We start from the raw sequence: 13,170 nt of genomic DNA on the forward strand, positions 1-13,170 counted from the left end.
CATACGTTTTGATGGACAGAAAGTTGAAGAGGGATGAACTTTTTCTGGATGGACGTATCGGATGGTCGGATGGTCGGATAGTCACTGTCCGTTTAGCCAATCAGAGTCGAGGTCTTGAGAGGAGGCGTTCTGAGATTTGTTTCAACTTTTCAAAGAAGATGGCGGCCGAGGTGGTGAAGGAGGCTATAATTAATGCTGTGTACACCATCCCGCTGTTGTACAACGTGATAGTCAGTGTCACCGTCTGATTTCACCATCTAATCTGGTCATTCGGTGGCATTTTATTGCCACATAAGTAACGTAGCGCACAGAGCTAACAGCTAGCTGACGCCAGCTTTCTTCTTCTCTCGGTTTATAGGCGGGTCGCTGACACCTTCAAGGTGCTTACCGCCACCTGCTGTACAAGTAGGTTACTTGTACATGCAACGGACATAAATCTATCCGTCTATCCGTTCTGTCCATTTTCTGACGGATCAGTGTGGCCAAGGCCTTAGCCCCCATTCCTCTAGTCTGAGAGAGCTGGACCTGAGTAGCAATGACCTGCAGGATTTAGGAGTGAAGGTGCTCTCTGTTGTAATTGAGATAGCCTGGTAAACCAGCGGTCACGTGAACTCACATTTCATTTCGTTCGTCGTTTCCGTCTGGCCCCATGCCCTGAGTGGGATCCTATTAGAAACTGCAAAGCGGACGAGCCAATCAGCGACCCGACCCGCCTTGTAGTTGACATCGTGACCGGCCAATCAGGAATGCCACTAGCAAAACCGTAATGGCCGCCTCCTTGCCTGTCCACCTCGAGGAGTAATGTCAGCGTTCCTCTAGTTTAAACAGCCATAAAGTGCAGTTTTTGAGGAAATAGACTCAATAACAACAATTAAACAAGTACAGGAGTATTGCCACAACCGCAGCGTTTCTCGGTGGAATATATGTTTTTGCCGTTCTCCCGAGTGGATTTGGGTTTGACTGGATCAAATGCTGATTGGCTGAAGGAGTTGTCTGTCAAGGCAAGTACACCCGCCCAACTTCCGCCCACTGCAGACAGCGTGTGAAAGCTTGGGGCCAGACGGAAGCGAAGAACGAAATGAAATGCGAGTTCACGTGACCGGCTGGTTTACCAGGCTAGACTGGGGAGTCGACATTGTAAGATTGGAGACTCTCAGGGCAGGTTCACTGTTACCGTTCAACAAACGTCTTCTGTTCAACAACAAATTCTGCTTTATATGCACGTAATGACAGAAACCATCTTTAGGAAAAAGGTATCTGACGTATACTTAGATTTTTTTAGTTTGGCTCATGTCCCATTCACTAACATGGGGGGGAGGGGGATTTATGGGGCAATCGAGATGTTTTGGCTTCACTTTTGAGGAGCTGTCATGATGTTCATCTTTTCTACAGTCTATGGTTGTGATATGATATGATATAGGAGACTTGGTTTACAAAAGTGAAAAAGTCAGGTTTCATTTAATTCACTTTTCTCCTGTCGGTCCTGTGCTGCAGCGTCAGCGGCTGCGGCAGCTCATCCTGAGGCAGCAGCAGCAGAAGAGCGCCTTGCGTCAGGAGAAAGGTCTGCAGGAGGCGGGCCTCAGCGGCCCACCCGCGGCATCGGGTACACCCCCCAACCCGGCCACACCCGGCCGACACTGGTCCCAGGACGACTCCTCCACCTCTGGCCCTCAGGCGGCCGTGTTTGGGCGGCCCCCGCCCCCCTACCCTGGGAAACCTCCAGGGGCCCCCAGGTTCCCGGGAGGTTTCCCAGGGGAGCAACAAAGATGCTTCACCCCCGGAGAGACTCCCTACCCCAGGCACAGCCTTTCCAGGGACTTGGCAGCGCTGGCAATCCGACCAGCCGGCCTGAGGTGAGAGGAGCGGTTCACAACCATCATCCTCTGCTGTCATCTACTCTTCTTTGACCTATTCTGAATCTACTTAACTCTGATCTATTCTGATCTACTCAACTCTGTTCAATTCTGAACTACTCAACTTTTCTCCAGGTTTGGTTTCCCCTCTGGAGCTTCAGTGGGGCTTCAGGACTCCTTCCTACATCCTCCCCAGGGTTCAGTGCATGGATCTGGGTTGGTTCTGGCAGAGGGAGTCCCTGTCCAGCTGAGGAGGCCCATGTCTGCAGAATTCACTGGTACCCGACCCCTCTGTGCCCCTAACACCCACCCACACATGATGGCAGGTAACATTTAAAGGAACACGCCAACATTTTGGGAGAATTGCCATCTTCCCAATAGTAAGACAAGAAGATACATGCACTAGTTAGCTTAGCAGAATGAATGGTAGTGAATGGTACTGGCTAGCCCTAACCCTGTTAACATGACAAAAACGAGTGTAAAAAACAAAACAAAAACAAAGTGCTTCCATACTGCTTCCATACTGCTCACCTAGCGTAATCCAAGTCTCAACAAGCCCTGAGATGCCAAGTTGAATTAAAAAGATCCCATTTACACCTAAATCTTCACCTAAATCTTCACTGTCGCCAGGTGATCAAAGAATGCTTGGTACAGTTACTGTAGCCTGCTACTGTACATTGCAGATTTCAGCTAAAAACAGGGTGTAAATTATGTATTTTCAAGTCAACTTGGCATCTCAGGGCTTGTGGAGACTTGGATTACACCCAGTGAGCAGTATGGAAAAATGGCGGTAGCCTAGCAGCCTATCATTCAACCATTCAATGTGCTAAGATAACTAGCGCTAGCTATTTTTCTATTACACGCACAGAGGGCATCTATTTTCTCGATTTACTATCGGAAAGATGGCAAATAGGCAAATCTCCCAACATTTTGGTGTGTTCCTTTAAAAAGTATAGTATGCATATACTATTCTAAAACCTTACAACCAATTAGTATTTTGCAGATGAAGTAGTCAGTTTGTTTTACATCTATATTTACATGGTCAAATGTGTTCAGTCATATTATCTAAATTCAAGGCTGGTCTTTCATTGAGTTAAATGAAGCATTTCAAGTTGTAAATTACCCTAAGTTTACATAAAAGTGACATATTTCCATATAAAAGCACACTGCCCCCCTCCCCAGGCGTCCCACAGCCCTTCCTACCCCGCTCCCTGCCCATCCAGCAGCACAGCATCATGGGACAGCCCTTCATCGAGCTCCGTCACCGCGCCCCGGAGGCTCGCCTGCGGCTGGCCTTCCCCCTGGACCAGCCTCTGCCCCCTGGGGCCCGCGTCTTCGGCCTGGACCTGCACCAGCCCCCCGGGGCCCGCGGTCTGGACCTGCACCACCCCCCTGGGCTCCGCGGCCTGGAGCTACCCAACCAGCTGCACCCCGGCCACGCCACAGTGCAGGCCCCAGGGGGAGCGGCAGAGGGGATAGAGGAGCACCTGGAGGCCGAGGACTCGGCCGTGAAGGACCTGGAGGATGTGGAGGTCAAAGATCTTGTCGACCTTAACCTGAACCTCGACCCCGAAGATGGTAAGAAGACAGGAGTCAAACATCTATCAGACTCGCGTGGGGTTGCTACATGTTCTTGATTGATAGATCAGTTTTGGGCCCGTTTCACCACATGGCCAGTCCCTTCTTTAATTGATGTATTAGAACTGCATTGTACAAGGTTTGATGTGTTTGAATCAACAGCAACGGTCTGAACAGATTAAGATTATAGATGATCTTATCTGATTTCATTCACCATGTTGTTAGTTGTTGCTGCACTACTAAGCACTGCTACTTTTCATAATGCAAATAAACTGAATTTTGGGATTGTCAGTGTATAGTTTGGGACAGTACCTTACGTCATTTAGCAGACACTTTTGTCCAAAGCGTGCTGCTCTGTTTTTTCATCAATTGTAATTTCCTTATATCTAATGTAGCATTCAACCATACTACTGGGCAATAGTCAAGATTTGACAATACCTGAGTTACCTGCTTGGTGGCTTTTGGTGTTATAAAAGACGTACATCTTCTGATAGCAGTCGTCATGAATTTGTTGACTTTCTCTCCAGGTAAAGAGGACCTGGACCTGGGTCCTAACGACCTCCACCTGGATGACTTCCTGCTGTCGGGGAAGTTCGACCTGATCGCCTATGCCGACCCCGAGCTAAACCTGGACGAGGAGCTGGAGCTGGGCGAGCCTCAGCCGGTGGAGGAGAGAAAGAGAGAAGACAGGGCCAGGAAGACGGAAAGCCAGGTCAAACAGGAAGTCAACGACTGTGTCAAAACAGAGGCCCAGCCCTGCCCCTCCTCCCACCTCCTCACCAAGGTAGCATATCTGCCCCGTGACCTGCAGTTTAAAGACCCCCTAAAGTCAAGTTTTAAGATGTATATAAAATATAATTTGTCTGATGGTTTTTCCCACAAAAAAAGTTGATAGGTTAAATTCCTTAAAATGACTTCCCCTGCTTCTCCCTCATTAAAAATCCAAAATCTGTTAATTTGCAAATATTGATTTCAAAATGTTAAAGCTGCAGTGTAGGTTATCTAGAACAGTGGTTCTCAACTGGTGTAGCCTCAGGACCCACTATTTTCCTTGTCATGAAGTCGCGACCCAAATTTCTGATTTTTTTTTAAACCACTCAAATTTATTGCACAAAAAATAGCGCATTAATTTAATACACAATGCCTTCATGCACTGTTATAAACCTCAAATGAACAAAAAAGTGCAACAGAAGTGCAACTAGGGCTAAAAACCAATTGAAATAAGGCAGACTTGAATTATAGGCCTATTAAATTTAAACAAGTCAAACTGGTCATGCTCAGAAAGTCTTATTTGAACTGTATGAAATATGAACTAAAAGGCAGACTTATCTTGAATTACATGCCTATATGTTTTTAAACAAGTTAATAATAATAATAATAATAAAACAAGTTAACCTGGTCATGCTAATCCAGTTTCAATAGTCTGAATTTAACTAATATGAAATAAAAAGGCAGACTTTTCTTGAATCACAGGCAGGCTATATGCTTTTTAGTTAAACTGGTCATAACTTTTAATTAAACTGGGGACATGCTAATCCAGTTTCAATCATCTGAATTGAACTAAAATTAAATATGAAATGAAAAGGCAGACTTCTCTTGAATTACAGGCAGAGCATATGCTTCAGCTTGTTAAACAAGTAAAACTGGTCAGGCTAATCCAGTTTCAATAATCGGAATTTAACTCAAATGAAATATGGAAAAAAAAAAAAAAAAATTGGGCCAATGTCCGCGACCCAATCAAAACGGCCCCGCGACCCACCTTTGGGTCGCGACCCACCAGTTGAGAAACGCTGATCTAGAACATAAGTAGCCAATCACAGCACACAAACAAGGGCCATTCAGGTTTTACTCTTATGTTGCTATGGTTAACATTCCATTGTTGTTGATTGTGGGGCCCTTTACACGAGGACAGTTTCTGGAAGAAACGACACAATAGTGTTTCCTTCACACCTTCTCCCTGTTTACATGAGCGCTGTTGATTTTTTAAAATGCCGTAATGTACATGCCATGTCGCTAGGTGGCAGTGTGTCACCTTATTCTTTGCCCATACAAGGACGCTTCTGCATGACGTCATTTCGTAATCGTCTTTCCGGTTTTAAACACGGAAGTAGAGTACGCCTACCGCAGTCATTTAGACTTGCCAAAAAGCTGTTTTCAAGCTAAAAAAAACAACAAACTGTTTTAAAGTTTTAATATTTGTCGGGTGAGAACGTAACATATATGTGACCAGTTTATCAGAATAACGCCTATTGGAAATCTTTAACGAGCAGCGAGGACCGGGAGCGCTGACTGTGCTGACAGCAGTCGGACTAGCTATCTGTTCCACCCCTACTGTTGTAGTTAGGCTACTGGCAGTGAGAAAACACTGTCGACGTGCTTTTGTAACTAACGTTAAATGCCGACCGGGTACAGCTATCGGCTCCTCGCAGCAGTAACGTTATGAACATGTAACTGAAGTTGGCCGCCGTGTTGCCTAATTCTGAATGTTGAACGTAATCGCGCTCAGCGGGGAGCGTCACCAAGAATTCCACTCAGGAGGGTGGTTTCAAAATGTGTCGTTTCCTAAGCGCAAATTAGCCGTCGCCGTCTAAAAGGGAGGCACTAACGATAAAATAATTCCCCGTCACCATAGGAAACCGTCCTCGTGTAAAGTGCCTCTAAAACTGCCTCCTGCAGCTTTAACTGCTGAAGACTGGACAGGGATTGGCTCCAGTATTTGTGATGTCACAAGTCATGCTTGTTGAAAATGGCCTATTCAGGGAGCACAGAGAAACTTTCCACTGTCAGCAGACGATTGTGTAGACAGGCTTCTAGTGTCAAACTCTGCACAGACATCATTCTGCACAGTGAAGCTCAAACATCCAATTGAAGGAACAAGAAGAAAAACTGATTTTTGACTTTAGTGGGTCTTTAATTTGTAGAAGAGAGTTTGACAGTTTATTCGATCTGCAGGTTGGGAGCCAAGGAACTCCAAATCTGGATGATTGCACAGTTTTATATTATTCATATACATATTAATTCTTACTGAAGCTAACTTTAAACTATATATTGATATCGACTTATGATGCCCCTTGTGAGGCTGATTTGCTTGAATTGCTCATAAAATTAACTCAATATTCAATGGAGATATACATGTGTAAAGGTACAGGACGGATAACCCTGTCTTTATTTGCCACAATGCAATGGGCCAAAGCGGAAAGACCACTGTGTTCTGGCGGAACACAGGGCCGGAAAACATGGGGCGCGTCATCCTGCCTGTAGTAATGGGTACCAGGCGCTCTCTCCTTTGAGAGACTCTGGTGACACGAGGTTACCAGTTATCACCCGCAGACACCAGGCAATCGTGCCTGTATGGACGCCCGAACAAGCCGAAGGTAACACGGGGGTGCGAACCTGCGACCCCCGTGTTGGTAGGCAGGGAATCTACCGCTACACTACCCGGACGCCCACACACACATGATTAGAGGTGCTGTGAAATTTGTCCTCTGCATTTTCCCCATCTTAGCTCATCATCCTCCACGGGCTGGCCAGGAGCGGTGGGCAGCTGCAGTGGAGTGCCACTCAGACGACTCAGACCATGATCTTCTACATGTTTTTATTGGGGGTCCATATTGATGTAGTCTCGCTTGCCAGACTCTCCCAGCATAGGGACTGGGAGAGTCTGGCTGGGGACGCTTTCTATTGTGGACTAGAGGGGAAAAAGGCTGTTTACAGCCATCCACCGAACGTACCATTGCATAATCCACATCAAACGTTTTCAGCGTGTAGCAACGAGCTAGCGACTAGCGCTGCTGTTGTTATTGTTTCAAAGGCAGCGGCGCAGGCATTTGAGCTGGGCAGATTCGACACGTACAGCAGCAGAGGCCTACAGATTCAACACGGGGGGGCGTGGAAAGGAAATCCAAATATGGTCGCAGGCAGCCGCAGTCTGAGCCAATTGCAGAGCTTGCAGGGAGCGTAATAGGATTTTCCCCCTGGCTGTGTAAAGAGCACCCGTGCGGGTGACCTGACGGAGCTGGATTTTTTAATTAGGTGATTGCCCTAATTACCTAATGATGTGATGTCATCAGTGACGTCATAGAGTAGGCAAGGCCGCGTAGCAGCCGAGCTGCGTATGCGATGCGCAGTGGGTGAGCTGCATGAGCCTAGGAATCGATTGCTAGCATGGAGAAACCAAAAGGGAGCACGGGGAGAACATGCAAACTCCACACAGAATAATTAATGTGTAAATACTGTAATGGATACCACATTGTTTATTTACTATTAATAAACAATATAGGAAATGTGATTAAGAAGGAAATAAATAACACCGTCATTTACCATTACCTTAGTAAACAATGGAGAAATTGAACCAATTCAATCAATTCTTTTTTATAACAATTAGTTAAAAACAAGAATAATTAAATACTGATCATACTGATTGGTTTTTAACAATGGTTGAAGCTATTGTAAAGCTGCGACGCTAATTATTTATATTCCAAATAAATAAATAAAAAGAGCATGGAGGAAGTTTCATTTACTTGGTTCATCCTTCAGTGCATCAGTTGATCTTTCCTCTGTCTCCCTCATCTTTCCTTCCCTACTTTCCTCTTTCCTCCTTCCTTCCTCGCTCCCTCTCTCCTTCCCTGCAGGAGAAGTTGGAAGGCTCTGGTGGCTTAGTGGGGGCGGAGCCCTCAGGCTTGGTACCCAGAGGCCATACCTCCATGGCAGCAGGTAAATAGCTTCTCACTCGTGATTCAGCATGAACTTAAATGTTAGAGAATAGGCTTGGTCACATGTGTGCATGAGTGATTCAAGTTGAATGATGCAGGTTAAACAGCGGCAGGCAAGCAAGCGAGAAAGCTCTGATTAAGCGAACCTCAATGTTGTAACTAGGGATGCACCGATATAAACATTTTGGCCGATGCCCATAACCGATATTAACATTGCTGTTATGGCCGATAACCGATATTTACCGATTGTCGATATGATCTGTATAAAAACACATTTCTATGATAATAATAACATTTTGTACATACTGAAAAACACATGTAAACACTGAATTTGAAAAAAGTAATGCATTTCTTTATTTCAAAAACATTTGTAAAAGGCCATAAATCATAGATTTACTGCATTATTTCATCTTAATGTGAAGAATTTGGCTGATACCGATAACTGATATTAACATTGCAACATCGGGCCGATACCGATATGTTAAAAAATGACTAACATCGGCCGATACCGATATGATTGCCGATATATCGTGCATCCCTAGTTGTAACTAACTAATTAACCTTGCTGCAGGTCTCAAACTATGCTGTGTTGGGTCCTTGAATTTGAGGGAATTGGGGCCGGAAGTCCTTAAAAAGTTGTTAAATTTGATATTTAATAAAGAAGGTGTGGGAACCATGTGTGTACTAGACTAGTAAACTTGCGTGCCAACCATTCAAGTAAACATTAATTGTATTAGTGTTGTTAATGTGTCTCTCTCTGATCTCTCTCTCTCTCTCTCTCTCAGGCCAATTGTCCATCTACCAGCAGCAGCAACATGGATTTGGCCCCATCTCTCTCCTCACCCCCCACCTCCAGTCTCGCCCTCCTGCCCCCAACATGCTCTCCCACCCGCCTGCCCAGCCACGCCTCCTCCTCAACCCGCAGACCCAGCTTCTGCCCCCAGGGCTCCCCGCCCAGCCATGCCTCCTCCTTAACCCCCAGCCTCCACTCCCAGGGCTCCCCACCCAGCCACGCCTCCTCCTCAACCCCCAAACCCAGCCTCCGCTGATAGGGCTCCCCGCCCAGCCGCGCCACCTCTTCAACCCCCAGATCCAGCCTCCGCTCACAGGGCTCCCCGCCCAGCCACGCCTCCTCCTCAACCCCCAAACCCAGCCTCCGCTCACAGGGCTCCCCGCCCAGCCACGCCTCCTCCTCAACCCCCAAACCCAGCCTCCGCTCACAGGGCTCCCCGCCCAGCCACGCCTCCTCCTCAACCCCCAGACGCAGCCTCCGCTCCCAGGGCTCCCCACCCAGCCACGCCTCCTCAACCCCCAGACCCAGCCTCCACTCCCGGGGCTCCCCACCCAGCCACGGCTCCTCCTCAACCCCCAGACCCAGCCGGCACTCCACGCCCAGCCGGGCCTCCTCCTCAACCCCCAGACCCAGCCTCCACTCCCAGGGCTCCCTGGCCAGCCGCAAGCCCAAAGCCAGGACCAGATCCAGGACGAGAGCCAGGCCAACAGGCCATTACTCCTGGAGGAGCAGCCTCTCCTGCTGCAGGATCTCCTGGACCAGGAGCGCCAGGAGCAGCAACAGCAGAAACACATGCAGGCACTGATCAGACAGAGATCCAGCTCCGACTCTCTGTTCCCTAACATGGGTGAGCTGTACAAAAAGCATTATTCTATTAATCGATCGACAGAACATTAATTCTCAATTAAATCCTCAAACTGTGGTTTGGCATCAAGAACACAGCGTCATTCTTCTTCTTCAGCTCCCATTACCTGTGGAGTTCCTCAGGGTTCAATTTTAGGCCCCTTCCTGGTTTCCATGTCCGCGCTCCCACCTGACCGTTTCATCTAAACACAGGGCCTATTTCTCTCTGGAATCTGGAATCACTATTCTTTAAAGCTTATTTTCATATTCTTAGTTTCATCTGGTGGATTTTATCCCACTTTGGAATTATAATGTTTTTGCTAACCCTAACACACTAAAACATTATAATATTCCCTAACCCGCTAAAAACATTTTAATATTCCCTAACCCACTAAAGACATTATACAATATTCCCTAACCTGTTAAAAACATAATATTCCAAAGTAGGATAAAATGCACCTGATGAAAGTAAGAAAACTATAAATACTGCATCGCTGTTGTATGCTTCCGCCACCAAGTCAGCAGTCTATATCCATGTCTGTCCAGACTCATACAAACACAAATACCTTGGAGCCCACAGCGCAGTGGTGTGGCCATTCAGCCTTATGTTACTTTAGGCAATGTTTGGGAGTACCCCAACAACACGGGTAATCGTTGTCAACATGGAAAATGGTCCTACCCCAACCCCGATTGATTGATTGGATTGTTGAAGCACTTTGTGGACACTTAAAAAGGGCTGTAGAATTCAAATGTATTATTAGCAAATTAATTACATTTAGGCCTTTTTTTATCTAGGGCATGTTAACAGTGTGCTCACCTGTGTGTCTGTGTCTCTCTCTCTGTGTGTTTGTGTGTGTGTGTGTGTGTGTGTGTGTGTGTGTGAGAGCAGCAGAACTGGACTCCATCTCTGATCCCATTATGAAGGCCAAGATGGTGGCTCTGAAGGGGATCAACAAGGTGATGACCCAGAGCAGCCTGGGTCTGAACCCCATGGTCATCAACAGGTACGACCCCTTACCCCTCTGCTCCCAACTCAGCTCATAGCGCCATCACACGTTCAGCCTCCCTCCTTCTAACAAATAGTTAAGCAGCTAGTGATCTGTAGCGAACGGTTAGTAGCTAGTGATCTGTAGCAAACGGTTAGTAGCTAGTGATCTGTAGCGAACGGTTAGTAGCTAGTGATCTGTAGCGAACGGTTAGTAGCTAGTGATCTGTAGGTAATGGTTAGCAGCTAGTGATCTGTAGCTAACGGTTAGTAGCTAGTGATCTGTAGCGAATGGTTAGTAGCTAGTGATCTGTAGCGAACGGTTAGTAGCTAGTGATCTGTAGGTAATGGTTAGCAGCTAGTGATCTGTAGCTAACGGTTAGCAGCAGTTAATGGTTAGCAGCTAGCAGTGTTGGGAGTAACTAGTTACTAAGTAACTTAACTACTTTTTGCAGTAACTAGTAATCTAACTAATTACTTTTCAAATTTGGTAACTCAGTTACAGTTACTAAAATAGTAACTGGGCTTGTTACTAGTTACTTTATAGGACATGAAAATAACGGACAACTTCACAGGATTATCCGGTTTCTGATCCTCAGACCTCGTTCGGGGAGAGAGCTGCAGCTGCAGCCAGAGCCCCAGAGGCTAATGACCTTGTGTAGGCTATAAGCCTCCCCAATAAGCAAATTAATGTCCAATGCCACACTGTAAGACAATCGAAGTGGACTTTTAAAAGTAATGCAAAAGTTACCTTCCCTAGTAACTAATTACTTTGGAGTAACTAGTAACTTTAAAGTAATTAAATTACTTTTTGAGAGAAGTAACTAGTAACTGTAACTAATTACCAATTTTCAGTAACTTGCCCAACACTGGCAGCTAGTGATCTCTAGGTAATGGTTAGCAGCTAGTAGGGGTGTCACAATATATCGTCCCACGAAATTTCGCGATAGTAAAACGTCACGATATGTATCGTTGAGATGAAATCTCATATCACAATTTTTTTTTTTTTTTTTTTTTCAAAAAATAGACTAAGAAACGTCTTTGTTTGTTGAAGTTCAATGTGTGGAAAGTAGTTCAGTTGAACAAGTCTCTGAAGAGACACATGAGAAGTTATACAGGAGATAAACCATTCAATTGAGTTTCTGGCAAAACTGTTTACTTGACAGGAAAAACTGAAGATGCATAAAAAATAGATTAAGAAAAGTCTTGTTTGAGTTTGAAGAAAAACTGAAGATGCATAATGAGAATTTATACTGCTGAGAAACCTTTTAGTTCAAAGTAAATCTAAGTGACGGTGTAACTCATTCTATTTCAAGATAAGCCTTATCTCCAATCTCATGTTTTTTCTAGTTGTTATTGTAATAACAATTTCCCACAACAGCATGTTTTGTATTTGTGCATTTCAAATAAAATACTACTTTTCCAGTCATATATTGTCATTATTCAAGTTTAAAAAAATATTGTTAAAATCGTATCGTATCGTATCGTTATCGTGAACCCAGTATCGTGATACGTATCGTATCGTGAACTGAGTGTATCGTGACACCCCTAGCAGCTAGTGATATGTAGCTAATAGCAGCTAGCGAACTGTAGCTAAGATTTTCAACTAGTGAGCCAGTAATACCCTGTTGTTAACTATGCTTGTTGGTTGTGCATTGTTATTATTTATATGCCTGCACCATAGCTCCTGCATCACATCACTGGCTTGTCTGGGAAGCTAAGCAGGTTTGCCTGTAGTCTCGCTTGCCAGACTATCTCCCTGCACCGGGAGAGACTCTGGCTGGTCATACCTCCACTCTGGGCGAGCGGGTGGAAAAGGCTCTGTTATCTTTACAACCATCTACCAAAAGTACAAAGCAGCCTGCTTTATTGCACAATCCAAATCTTCTGCAAAACCTGCAATTTTCCGCATGTAGCAACGTGCTAGCGTTGTTGTTTCACAGCGCCTGATGCATTTGAGAGGGACCATAGATACAGTCGGTCTGTGTGGGGACGCCCACAAAATGTTACTACAGCTGGCACGCAAGACTAGACGCTGGGGGAAAACCCCCCATATACCGCTTTCATTGCCGCTATATTTTTCCCTTGTTTTTACCGGCTCTTCTATCGGGGCTAATCGGACAGGTCTAGCCTGTCTCTTTAAGAGCATTTTGGGGGAGTACCGGGGAATTCTGGGAAGTCACGTTTTGTGTAGCGGGGATGGAGATGTACGCAGCTAGACATGTTAAACTGTATATGTTATGGCAATAAAGTAACAGCCACAAGGAAAAGATTTGAAGCTTTGTTACTGCATCAAAAAAAGCTGATATTCTGCCTACTATTCCCTGGGCCATCTCGACTACGGCCGGGAAGCATTGACCAGGAAGGTTACGAAAGTAACACTGGCTTAGCTAGCTATTTCTATGC

The 13,170-nt window shown here is 45.7% G+C and overlaps 1 protein-coding gene across 1 annotated transcript in view; it reads left to right on the forward strand.

Moving 5' to 3' along the window:
* The window catches only part of LOC310798517 (histone-lysine N-methyltransferase 2C-like), a gene marked incomplete at its 5' end in the record, with an annotated part of 164,777 nt that overhangs the window by 96,305 nt on the left and 55,302 nt on the right, over window positions 1-13,170 (forward strand). The window contains 7 exons of the mRNA XM_083661052.1: window positions 1,495-1,853; window positions 1,989-2,131; window positions 3,036-3,431; window positions 3,959-4,215; window positions 8,063-8,144; window positions 8,929-9,783; window positions 10,669-10,783. Coding sequence (XP_083517178.1) covers window positions 1,495-1,853; window positions 1,989-2,131; window positions 3,036-3,431; window positions 3,959-4,215; window positions 8,063-8,144; window positions 8,929-9,783; window positions 10,669-10,783 — 2,207 coding nt within the window. The remainder of the gene's footprint in view (window positions 1-1,494; window positions 1,854-1,988; window positions 2,132-3,035; window positions 3,432-3,958; window positions 4,216-8,062; window positions 8,145-8,928; window positions 9,784-10,668; window positions 10,784-13,170) is intronic.

Source organism: Poromitra crassiceps (assembly GCF_964638095.1).
Source record: "Poromitra crassiceps genome assembly, chromosome: 2".
Classification (NCBI taxonomy): Eukaryota; Metazoa; Chordata; class Actinopteri; order Beryciformes; family Melamphaidae; genus Poromitra; species Poromitra crassiceps.